Source organism: Dryobates pubescens, chromosome 27, assembly GCF_014839835.1.
Source record: "Dryobates pubescens isolate bDryPub1 chromosome 27, bDryPub1.pri, whole genome shotgun sequence".
Taxonomy (NCBI): domain Eukaryota; kingdom Metazoa; phylum Chordata; class Aves; order Piciformes; family Picidae; genus Dryobates; species Dryobates pubescens.
In genome coordinates, this window is record NC_071638.1 from 1,022,430 (window position 1) to 1,035,029 (window position 12,600).

The 12,600-nt window shown below is 47.9% G+C and overlaps 1 protein-coding gene across 1 annotated transcript; it reads left to right on the top strand.

Annotated features, from left to right (window-relative positions):
• The first annotated feature begins 3,460 nt into the window (after nucleotides 1-3,460).
• TSPO (translocator protein) lies at nucleotides 3,461-12,333 on the top strand. The gene is made up of 3 exons (XM_009896113.2): nucleotides 3,461-3,655; nucleotides 10,582-10,720; nucleotides 12,135-12,333. The coding sequence occupies exons 1-3, from the start codon at nucleotides 3,468-3,470 to the stop codon at nucleotides 12,309-12,311; spliced, it is 504 nt and encodes a 167-aa protein (XP_009894415.2). The 5' UTR covers nucleotides 3,461-3,467; the 3' UTR covers nucleotides 12,312-12,333.
• The last annotated feature ends 267 nt before the right edge of the window (nucleotides 12,334-12,600 follow it).

Below are 12,600 nucleotides of genomic sequence, written 5' to 3' on the forward strand. Positions count from 1 at the left end.
ACCAGGGCACCAAGTGCCACATCCAAGCCCCTCTTGAACACCTCCAGGGATGGTGACTCCACCACCTCCCTGGGCAGCACATTCCAGTGACAAAAGACTCTCTGAGTGAAGAACTTTCTCCTCACCTCGAGCCTAAACTTCCCCTGGCGCAGCTTGAGACTGTGTCCTCTTGTTCTGGTGCTGGTTGCCTGGGAGGAGAGACCAACCCCTTCCTGGCTACAACCACCTTTCAGGTAGTTGTAGACAGCAATGAGGTCTCCCCTGAGCCAGGCTAAACAATCCCAGCTCCCTCAGCCTCTCCTCACAGGGCTGTGCTCAAGGCCTCTCCCCAGCCTTGTTGCCCTTCTCTGGACACCTTCAAGTGTCTCCATGTCCTTCCTAAACTGAGGGGCCCAGAACTGGACACAGGACTCAAGGTGTGGCCTAACCAATGCAGAGTCCAGGGGCACAATGACTTCCCTTTGACACAGTTCACATCTTGGTCACATCTGGAACACCTGGCTAGTGTGCCGGCAGGGATGGGCAACAGGGACACAGCAGTCTGTATGTTTTTCACACCGACTTGTGCCAAAAAGGTTTAAATAAAGACCTTTGTTACTAAGTAAAACAAGGCATGAGACTCTCAGGCTGACTCCTGAAGCCTCACCTATGGGTGAGACACAGCATGTAGGACTTTCCCAGTTACCTAGGCTCTCCAAGGGTCAGCTGCTGAGGGGCTTCCCAGCCGGAGTGCAAACTTTTTGGTTGGTTGTTTTTTTTGAGGTGGTAATTGGTGATGTATCCTGAACTGGAAAAAAAGGGAAAACTCATGGATTGATGTAACAACAGTCTAATAGCTAAAATGAAATGTAACAATAACAACAATAATTGTTGTGGAAAAGAAGGTAATGAAAAGGAGGAGAAATAAAACCCAAGGAAAGACAAGTGATGCAGAATGCAAGTGTTCACCACCCACTGACCCATACCCAAGCACCCAGTTTATATACTCAGTTTATATACCCAGTTTATATACTCAGCATGATGTTCTGGGGTGTGGAACATCCCTTTGTCGAGTTCAGGTCAGCTGTCCTTGCTGTGTGCCCTCCCAGCTTCTTGTGTACCTGCTCCCTGGCAGAGCATGGGAAACTGAAAAATCCTTAAGTAAGGATAAGCGCAACTTAGCAACAGCTAAACCGTCCCTGTGTTAGCAGCATTATTCTCACCCTGGATCCAAAACACAGTGCTGTATTTGCTGTTAGAAAGGAAGTGAACTACCCCAGCTGGACAAGAAGAGTGTATTGGGCATTCTATAAACATGGCACAGGCCTCATGTTGTATAGCTGACCGAATGTCTGAGCTCTCAAAACCAGAGGAAGATGGACTTGACTTCTTCCAAATCAACTAGTGCTGCTCCCTAAGCTGGCTACTGCTTCTTGTGGGTACTGCATTTCTTGGAATTAAAATACAGGCATTCCCACTTGTGATGGACAGCTCTGGTCTCCTAGCTTGAGCCTAGCAGTGCATTCTCAGCTTGCTGCTCTTCTTTCTTCTTGGTAGTAGGCAAGAGAGTGTACTTCCTCATGCTTGGGAAGTCTGAAGAAATACAGTTGGGAAACATATTATATAAGCAGCAGTAACAGAAGTCTGGGACACCAGCCCTCCGTTCAAGCCACCATGTTCACACTCAAGCACATGGCTTCCCCTTTCCTGTTCACACACAGCCTCGCTTTCCCTGTTTCTTTGGTTTGTGCTTTCTCTGTTTCTGTCTACCTGCCCAATTTTCTTTCTCTTGTTGCTTAGGTGGTGTTTCAGCACTTTTCCTCCAGCTCTCAGAGGGACAGTAGCGTAGCTCCATCATGTATCCACTAATGGCTGCAGCAGAGCAGTATTTTTCCAGTTTGATAGCATTTAGTATTTAGCAATTTCAGTTTGCAGAGTCAGCCTTTCTTCCCTGGGGGAAGCTGACAAAGTCCAGTTGCAGGAAACCACCCCAGTATTGTTGTATCCAAATAAAGCATAAACCCCTTTGGGTCCTTGTTTATCACTTCAAAATAAAATACAATAGTGTTTGACAGCCACACAGGAGGTGTGGAGAGAACTGTGTGGAGAACTAATCCTTGTGTTCTTTCTGTAGGCAGAGCAAAAGCCACAAGGTTAAGAATTAGTGAGAGCTTTAGTTTTCTAACTTAACCTTTGAGAATTACTTATCTGAAGGCAACCAAAAGACAATCATTGTGCTTGTTCCAAATCACACCTTCTTGCTTCTGCACATATCCTAGTAAAAGCAGAGCCTTTCATGCTGTCTGCACAGGTGACAAGTAACATCACAGGATCACTAAGGTTGGAAGAGACCTCCAGGATCATCGAGTCCAACCTGTCACCACAGACCTCATGACTAGACCACGGCACCAAGTGCCACGTCCAATCCCCTCTTGAACACCTCCAGGGACGGTGACTCCACCACCTCCCTGGTCAGCTCATTCCAATGGCAAATGACTCTCTCAGTGAAGAACTTTCTCCTCACCTCCAGCCTAAACCTCCCCTGGCACAGCTTGAGACTGTGTCCTCTTGTTCTGGTGCTGGCTGCCTGGGAGAAGAGACCAACCCCTTCCTGGCCACAACCACCTTTCAGGTAGTTGTAGAGAGCAATGAGGTCTCCCCTGAGCCTTCTCTTCTCCAGGCTAAACAACCCCAGCTCCCTCAGCCTCTCCTCACAGGGCTCTGGGTCTGGTGACTAAGAACTGATTGAATGCCTCATAAAGGAGCCACAGGTGTGCTCCCCATTTATCCTCTCCTTCCTTCTGTAGCAAAACACCATTGAAGTACCTCCTTGTTGTCCTCCCCATTTATCCTCTCCTTCCTTCTGTAACAAAACACCATTGAAGTATTTCCTCATTGCCCTCCCTGGTGTTTACTTTCTGAGGCAGCTTCTCAAGTCGACTACTAAGTTAAATTGCTCTTACTAGCCATTGAGCACCCTCAGCACCCTTGGAAAGCTAAAAATGCAACACAATATATCCAATTCTTTTGCTTGAGCACAAGACAGCACATCATGTTTTTTCACTGCTGACGAGCTGTGTCAATGAGTGAAAGGGCATTTTGGGTAAATACAGAAATACACACTTCTTTTTCCCTTCAAAGTGTAGGTCATGTAATGCAAACTGCTTTATTCCTCTGTGTGTAGGATATTTCAAGTAGATAAAATTCAGTAATCTTGGTGCACCACACTGAAAGTATAAGCCTCACTCACCCCACCCCCCATGTCCATGATAGGCTCCTTTATGAGAGTGAGGATTGTCCAGTGAATCTGCTACAAGATCCATTAATCTCAGCTGTCACCTTCTATCTGACCAGACTAGGCTGTGGAGCAGATTCTGTGCAGGTGCATATGTAACAGCTCTGCTACCAATGGAGTTACTTTTGCAGCTGTATTTCAGAATTGCTCTGTCAACCAACATGTTTTGGCTTGTTCCAGATTTGCTGTCTCAATGGCCGTGGTACCAGCCTGGGCCCCGACGGTGGCCTTCACGCTTCTGCCCCATGCAGGAGGAGTTTTGGGAAGCAGGATAACCAAAAAGGAAATCCCAGTGTGGTATGCATCTCTCCAGAAGCCATCCTGGTGTCCACCTAACTGGGTGTTTGCTCCTGTTTGGGGAACTCTCTATACATTTATGGGGTATGTTTTTGCATTACATTAAGCTGCTTATCTCAGAGTTGCTTATCACAGTATCACCAAGGTTGGAAGGGACCTCAAAGATCATCGAGTCCAGCCTGTCACCACAGACCTCATGACTAGACCATGGCACCAAGTGCCACATCCAATCCCCTCTTGAACACCTCCAGGGATGGGGACTCCACCACCTCCCTGGGCAGCACATTCCAATAGCAAATGACTCTCTCAGTGAAGAACTTTCTCCTCACCTCCAGCTTAAACCTCCCCCGGTGCAGCCTGAGACTGTGTCGTCTTGTTCTGGTGCTGGTTGCCTGGGAGAAGAGACCAACCCCTTCCTGGCTACAACCTCCTTTCAGGTAGTTGTAGAGGGCAATGAGGTCTCCCCTGAGCCTTCTCTTCTCCAGGCTGAGCAACCCCAGCTCCCTCAGCCTCTCCTCACAGGGCTGTGCTCAAGGCCTCTCCCCAGCCTTGTTGCCCTTCTCTGGACACCTTCAAGTGTCTCGATGTCCTTCTTAAACTGAGGGGCCCAGAACTGGACACAGTACTCAAGGTATAATGCTGGACCAGAGAACTCCAGTTGTGTTCCTGTTCCTCTATGTTTGTTAAGAAAATGTGTCAAGCTGCCTTGACAAATACCCACATCAAAAGCAGGAGTTTGAAAAGCTGCCACTGATTTGCTTTCCTCGTTCATTATGAGGGGGAGACCTGCCAAGCTGGCAGCAGGGGAACAAGATGGATTTGGGATTACTTCTATGAATGTCCTTCAGCAGTTTTAGGAAAACAAAAATAAAGGGGGAGGGAGGGGATTGGCATTGCACTGTTCTAACAGAATTCAGTTAAAAGAAGTTAAAATCAAAATCCACATTTCCTTTCAAACTGCCAGGATGTTAAACTCTGCTTGAAGCCATTTACTGTCTCCTTATTTAATTAAGATACCTGACACCACAGCAATTACTGGCAAATGAAAAGGAATCACAAGGCCTGGAGCATAAATGTTATGAAGAGAGCAACTGAAGGAGCTGGGGCTGTTCAGTCTGAAAAAGAGGAGGCTGAGGGCAGACCACATTGCTGTTTACAACCACCTGAAAGGACGTTGTAGAGAGGTTGGTGCTGGACTCTTCTCACAGGTAATTAGTGATAGAACAAGAGGGAATGGCCTCAAGCTGCACCAGGGAAAGTTTACATTGGGAAGGAATTTTTCATGAAAAGAGTGGCCAGGCATTGAAATGGGCTGCCCAGGGAGGGGCTGGAGTCACCAACCCTGGCTTTGGAATTTTACCCTCAAGCAAGTGCAAAATGGTGATAAGCTGGTAAAGTGGATCTTGTCAGCTGGGAAATTCCTGAGATTCCTGGGAAATTGTACTGAGATACAAATCACTGTGATGTGTGGGGGCCTGGCCCATGCCTACTGATCTCCTCAGTGCTGGTCAGAATAGAATAGAATAGAACAGAACAGAATAAACCAGGTTGGAAGAGACCTTCAAGATCATCGCGTCCAACCCTTCAACCAATCCAACACCACCTAATCAACTAACCCATGGCACCAAGCACCCCATCAAGTCTCCTCCTGAACACCTCCAATGATGGTGACTCCACCACCTCCCCAGGCAGCCCATTCCAATGGGCAATCACTCTCTCTGTGTAGAACTTCTTCCTAACATCCAGCCTAAACCTCCCCTGGTGCAGCCTGAGACTGTGTCCTCTTGTTCTGGTGCTGGTTGCCTGGGAGAAGAGACCAACCTCTGCCTGTCTACAACCTCCCTCCAGGTAGTTGTAGACAGCAATAAGGTCACCTCTGAGTCTCCTCCTCTCCAGGCTAAGCAACCCCAGCTCCCTCAGTCTCTCCTCACAGGGCTGTGTTCCAAACCCCTCACCAACTTTGTTGCCCTTCTCTGGACTCGTTCCAGCAAGTCAACCTCCTTCCTAAACTGAGGGGCCCAGAACTGGACACAGGACTCAAGGTGTGGCCTAACCAGTGCAGTGTACAGGGGCAGAATGACCTCCCTGCTCCTGCTGGCCACACTGTTCCTGATGCAGGCCAGGATGCCATTGGCCCTCTTGGCTGCCTGGGCACACTGCAGGCTCATGTTCAGCCTACCATCGACCAGTACCCCCAGGTCCCTCTCTGCCTGGCAGCTCTCCAGCCACTCTGACCCCAGCCTACAGAGCCTACAGAGCAGGAAGAAAGAAAGGGAGGACTCTGGGCCTACAAACAGACCAGCAGGCACAGATGCTGCACCAGAGAGCCAGCCTGTGCCAGTATTGGTCACCCCTATACAGAAAGAGAAGTGTACAAAGAAAACAGCTCATCCTGCAAAGGATGAGGATGAACCAGGACCATCATGGGAACAAGAGGAAGAGCCAGAGATAATCACTTGATCTTTATCCCTGGGTGATCTGTAGGACATACAGAAGGACTATGGCCGCCATCCAGCTGAGCCCATTATCACCAGGCTACTCCAGTGTTGGGGTAGTGGAACCAGGAATTTGGAATTAGAAGGCAGGGAAGCCAAGCAGTTGGGATCCCTGTCTGGGGAAGGGAGCACTGACCAGGTTGTCAGAAAAACAGTGCAAACCCTCAGCCTCTGGAGATGACTTCTAGCAGGTATAAGGGATAGATAGGTACCCTGTCAAGGAAGATGTGACGGGTCATCTGGGAGGATGGATCACCATGGAGAAAAGCATCCATACCTGAGGGAGCTAGCTGTGCTGGAACTGCTCTATAATGACAGGAATGACAATTCTCAGCCTACAGACCCAGGTGATGGCACACCAGCCATGTGGAGAAAGTTCCTAGAAGTGCACCACCATCATATGCCAGCTCATTGGCAATGATATCCTGGGCTGTAAAAATGGCCCAGGACAAACGCTGGATGAAGTAGCTAGCCTGCTCTGGCAGTGTGACGGAAGTCTCTCTTCTAATGCACAGGTCTGCATTTCAGCTGGGGAGGGACTGTCCAGCAGGGTCAGCTGAATCCAAGAGAACATCTCCTGCTCCCCACACGCAGCCTGCATTTCAGCTGTTAGAAGCAGGTGTCTCCCTGTCCAAGAGAGAGAATCTGGGAAGCACACACTATCACAGTCTCACAGTATCACTAAGGTTGGAAGAGACCTCGAGGATCATCGAGTCCAACCTGTCACCACAGACCTCATGACTAGACCATGGCACCAAGTGCCACATCCAATCCCCTCTTGAACACCTCCAGGGACAGTGACTCCACCACCTCCCTGGGCAGCACATTCCAATGACGAATGACTCTCTCAGTGAAGAACTTTCTCCTCACCTCGAGTCTAAACCTCCCCTGGCACAGCTTGAGACTGTGTCCTCTTGTTGTGGTGCTGGTTGCTTGAGAGAAGAGACCAACCCCTTCCTGGCTACAACCACCCTTCAGGTAGTTGTAGAGGGCAATGAGGTCTCCCCTGAGCCTCCTCTTCTCCAGGCTAAACAACCCCAGCTCCCTCAGCCTCTCCTCACAGGGCTGTGCTCAAGGCCTCTCCCCAGCCTTGTTGCCCTTCTCTGGACACCACGTGTCCTCTGGTTTTGCTTATGCGACTTAGGGGAGGACATGAAAAAGTGTGATGGAGAGTCCACTTCAGCCCTAGCTGCATGGATCTGTGCACCCTAACCCTACATCCCCCAGCCCACCAAGGGGCACAGAGCACCAGAGCTGGGGTTCAGCCCTTTTGGTTCTGCTTTCGGTTGGCAGTGTTCATGGCAGGGCTCTGTCATGGCGGGACTTGTGAGTGCGGGCTGTGTTAGCCCAGGACAGTCACTAACTGGGCTGAACAGAGAAAAGAAAATCCTTCTTGTGTGACCTATAAATGAAGACAAACTCCTTGCAATTACTCCTATGGATGTTTGTCTCTTTTGGAAAACTGCTTGTCAGTTTGGTTCCACTTTTGCCCCATGTGAAGGGTTGAGGCAGACCCCTCCCCACCACGGGCGAAAATGAGACTCAAACGGATTGCAGAAGCGGTGGAAAGTGTAAATGGAAAGCGGTGAATGTGTACAGAGCCAGAAGCACAGTGACAAAAGAGATCCCAAGGCACACCCAGAAACACCCCATCCCCACCTGAGGGTACACCCAAGACCCCCCCAGGGCTCTTTCTTCCTCCCCCACAGCTAATCTCAGCTGGCCAGATCTGAGCCTGCCCATCCCCCCAGCCTTGGCCCTAGCCAGGCCCAAAAGGCCAGGAGACAACCCCCAAGTTACCAGGTGGTGGCGAGGGAAGAAAAGAGGAAGTGCCAGAACCCCCACTGAGATCTTATAGGGGAGCAGGGTATTATGGGATGAAATACCTGGCTGCCTGTGCCCACCCACTGGGCTGGACTCCTTCAGGACACAGGAAGCGTCCCTCGTATGAACACAGCAGAGGGCACCCAGCCCAAACTGCTGCACCCCACTTTCAGCAGAAGTAGAAATGAGTCTCTGCTGTCCAGCACAGTGCACATTCCAGTTCACTCTCCTACCAGAATGGGATCAATATTCAGTTACTAATTCTGAAAGGAGGTTTTAATTCTGGATGTTGGCATTCTACTGTAGCCCCTTGGAATGGCTGTGCAGTCACCTGGATTGAAATCTAGCTAATGTCTCAAGGGAAAGACAAAGAAGAGCAGAAGAAATAGTCTTAGGTGATGACTGCTCCCCATTCTTATCAGGCTCCTTCAGTGCAAAAGTAAACCTTGCATGAGTAAATCTCCCAAATCCCAAGGATCCTGAGCAGCATACATACTTGGATCCCTTCAAAGGACTGTTCTTCTGTGGCTTTAAGATCTTTTCAAATATCTTCAAAACATTTTTGGAAGATCTCAGAATCAATGAGGTTGGAAAAGACCTCAAAGATCATCGAGTCCAACCTGCCACCACAGACCTCATGACTAGACCATGGCACCAAGTGCCACATCCAATCCCCTCTTGAACACCTCCAGGGATGGTGACTCCACCACCTCCCTGGGCAGCACATTCCAATGACGAACGACTCGCTCAGTGAAGAACTTTCTCCTCACCTCCAGCCTAAACCTCCCCTGGCACAGTTTGAGACTGTATCATGCTGTAAATGAGTCCAATTCCAGGCTGAAGTAAAGAAATACACAATCAGGCAATGTTTCACTTCCTGCAGAAGTCGTTGCAGCAAATCATTAGCACCTACAAATAGTCTTTGGAATAAGGCCCGCAGGTGGAAAGGGGCAGTCGTGAAACCCAGCGTGCAGGTACTGCATTTGCAACTCCATGGACCAGGGAATGGTACATACTTGATGGAGAACTGTCAAGCAAGAATGTAACTATCAACCCCAAAGACACCACACGTAGCCCACAATTACACTCACAAGCTGGGCAACCACAAAGCACTCTGAAGGAGAGACAAGAGACCTCCTCAGATTCATCAGCACTTAGTTTGCATGCACACAAAGGCATGATGTGAGGAGCTGATCCCACAAACAGAAAGGGTGCTAGATACTCCTTGGGGTTAATTCTCACAGAAGTCCTAAAATCTGGATTTTTTTTCCCCCATCCACTCCTTCCTTCTGAAATGTGACTGTAGGGCTGCTCCTGCTCTACCACCATCCATACTCACCTGTGCTTTGGGATGCCATTCATTTTCTCCATTCCCACCTCAATTCCTACTTTTTATGTCATCCATTTTAAAAGGCTGTGTATTTTAAAGCACTATCTCCCAGTACCAAAATCAGGAAGTTCTTCACAATTTAGAGACTTACCTTTTACTCTTGCATCTTAGAATGGCTTCTGTTTCAGCATGCAGTAGGTCATCTGCTCCTCTGTGCCTAGAGGTGAGCGCTCTGGCAGGATAGGGAATTTTTCTCTCTCCATATTGCTGATGACACCGAGCTGGGGGCAGGAGTTGATCTGCTGGAGGGTGGAGAGGCTCTGCAGAGGGACCTGGACAGGCTGGACAGATGGGCAGAGGCCAAGGGCAGGAGATTGAACACATCCAAGTGCCAGGTTCTGCACATTGGCCACAGCAACCCCAGGCAGAGCTACAGGCTGGGGTCAGAGTGGCTGGAGAGCAGTCAGGCAGAGAGGGACCTGGGGGTGCTGGTTGATGGTAGGCTGAACATGAGCCTGCAGTGTGCCCAGGCAGCCAAGAGGGCCAATGGCATCCTGGCCTGCATCAGGAACAGTGTGGCCAGCAGGAGCAGGGAGGTCATTCTGCCCCTGTACACTGCACTGGTTAGGCCACACCTCGAGTCCTGTGTCCAGTTCTGGGCCCCTCAGTTTAGGAAGGAGGTTGACTTGCTGGAACAAGTCCAGAGAAGGGCAACAAAGCTGGGGAGGGGCTTGGAACACAGCCCTGTGAGGAGAGGCTGAGGGAGCTGGGGTTGTTTAGCCTGGAGAAGAGGAGACTCAGGGGTGACCTTATTGCTCTCTACAACTACCTGAAGGGGGGTTGTAGTGAGGCGGAGGTTGGTCTCTTCTCCCAGGCAACCAGTACCAGAACAAGAGGACACAGTCTCAGGCTGCACCAGGGGAGGTTTAGGCTGGATGTTAGGAGGAAGTTTTACACAGAGAGAGTGATTGCCCATTGGAATGGGCTGCCTCGGGAGGTGGTGGAGTCACCATCAGTGGAGGTGTTCAGGAGGAGACTTGATGGGGTGCTTGGTGCCATGGGTTAGTTGATTAGGTGGTGTTGGATGATAGGTTGGACACGATGATCTTGAAGGTCTCTTCCAGCCTGGTCTATTCTATTCTATTCTATTCTATTCTATTCTATTCTATTCTATTCTATTCTGTTCTATTTGTAGCAGGTAATCAGCCCTGTGCTGTCGGTTACTCTGCCAAGTACTGCTCAGATATTGGCTTTTCCAAATGAATCTAGACCCCAGCTCTGAAGTAACTTCATTCAATCAAGAGTGTGTGGTACCTTTTGACCCAGCATACTGAATTGCACTTTCCATTTGCTTTCTCCAGGTATGGCTCCTACATGGTGTGGAAGGAATTAGGGGGCTTCAACGAAAAGTCCGTGGTTCCTCTGGGTCTGTATGCAGGGCAGCTGGCCTTAAACTGGGCATGGACTCCAATATTTTTTGGAGCTCATAAAATGGGATGGGTAAGTGGAAACGTTTCTTAATCACAGGCTTCTGCTGTCCTTTACAAGGTGCTAAGTCTAAGGTTTTGTGTTGCCATCTTTTCTTCCCGAGTACACAACATGGCTTGCAGAGGTTTTCTAATGCCTGCCAGCAGCCACCTGAGAGAATTGACAACATCCTTAAGTGTCTAGATTTCAAGAAGCTCTTTCTGCCTCCTTTTATTAAGAGCTTTATGTGACTAGAAAAAGTCAACATTTACTCCTTACTCGAGTTCCTGGGTCTCTCGGGGTAACAGCAGTGCTAAGAAACTCAGCAGAACGTTACTCAGGTGCCACTTTAGACAAAGACTAACTTTCTGCAGTCTGAAGAGTAACAGCTTGCCTCAAGATTAAAAATCCATCATAACAATAACAGGTATTTGCCCTATTCTCTAAGTGTATGTGCACATTGTTGGTTCATTCACACCTTGTGTTTTCAGGCAGCATCTATGGTATGAAAAGACTGGTGAAGTTTACATAGCTAAGTGACTTGCTCAAATTCACCCTGGGTTTGTAGTCAAAATAACACTTCCCTCTGCCAAAAAAACCAGAGAGGGTGTTGTGTGGGAGGGATTTTATTGTTCCCCTCCTGCTCCCAGAGCTGCAGTGCCCTTTCTTAAGAATAGAATAGAATAGAATAGAATAGAACAGAACAGAACAGAATAGAATAGAATAGCATAGAATAGAATAGAATAGAACAGAACAGAACAGAATAGAATAGAATAGCATAGAATAGAATAGAATAGAACAGAACAGAACAGAATAGAATAGAATAGCATAGAATAGAATAGAACAGAACAGAATAGAATAGAATAGAACAGAACAGAACAGAATAGAATAGAATAGAATAGAATAGAACAGAACAGAACAGAACAGAATAGAATAGAATAGAATAGAATAGAACAGAACAGAACAGAACAGAATAGAATAGAATAGAATAGAATAGAACAGAACAGAACAGAACAGAACAGAATAGAATAGCATAGAATAGAATAGAATAGAATAGAACAGAACAGAACAGAACAGAATAGAATAGAATAGAATAGAATAGAACAGAACAGAACAGAATAGAATAGAATAGAATAGAACAGAACAGAACAGAATAGAATAGCATAGAATAGAATAGAATAGAATAGAATAGAATAGAATAGAATAGAATAGAATAGAATAGAATGTTGCATGCAGTGAATAGAATGTCACTGTTGCATGGTTCTATGAGAGAAACCCACTCCTAAGTCAGCAAAATCTGTCTTCTTTTCTTTGCTGTCTTTCTGAGGACTCAGCTCCCAGAGGGCTCGCAACAAGTGACAGAGCTGAGTGGAAACAGCCACACCGACTTTCTAGCCAGGAAAATGAAACACGTGAAAACAACACTCTCCACCTTCCTGTGTTTCAGGGGCTGGTGACTCTCCTGCTCACAACTGGTACGGCAACAGCCACAACTGCTTCCTGGTCTAAGATCAACAAGACAGCAGCTTATTTGATGGTTCCTTATTTAGCTTGGCTAGCCATGGCTTCTGCACTCAACTACCGCATCTGGAAGGACAATGGCAGCAAGAAACAGGCTGAATAAACACTTTGCAGTTGGGATTTCATTTTTTTTGTTTCCTCCAGAAGAATTTTCTAAATAAAGCCACAGCCTCTATTTTTAGCTGGACTATTTACACCATTAGTCTGCTAATTGCAAGTGGACAAAGCAGTACTTGTTTGAAATAACGATGCCTTTACTGGGCGAGTCACAGAGGGGTGCGTGCCTGGCTGGGTTTTACAGCAAAGCTAAAGACAGTGCTGATTAAAAAGCTGTTTGTGGTGGTTGGTTTGTTTCAGTATTACAGCCTTGTGTTTTACATGGCAACAGCATT

Excerpts from the sequence above, each read along its gene's own strand:
- TSPO (XM_009896113.2), top strand. The coding sequence starts at position 3,468 with ATGGCCGTGGTACCAGCCTGGGCCCCGACGGTGGCCTTCACGCTTCTG. Across the intron at positions 3,656-10,581 it reads ACTCTCTATACATTTATGGG|GTATGGCTCCTACATGGTGT; the intron begins GTATGTTTTTGC and ends TGCTTTCTCCAG. Across the intron at positions 10,721-12,134 it reads GAGCTCATAAAATGGGATGG|GGGCTGGTGACTCTCCTGCT; the intron begins GTAAGTGGAAAC and ends CCTGTGTTTCAG.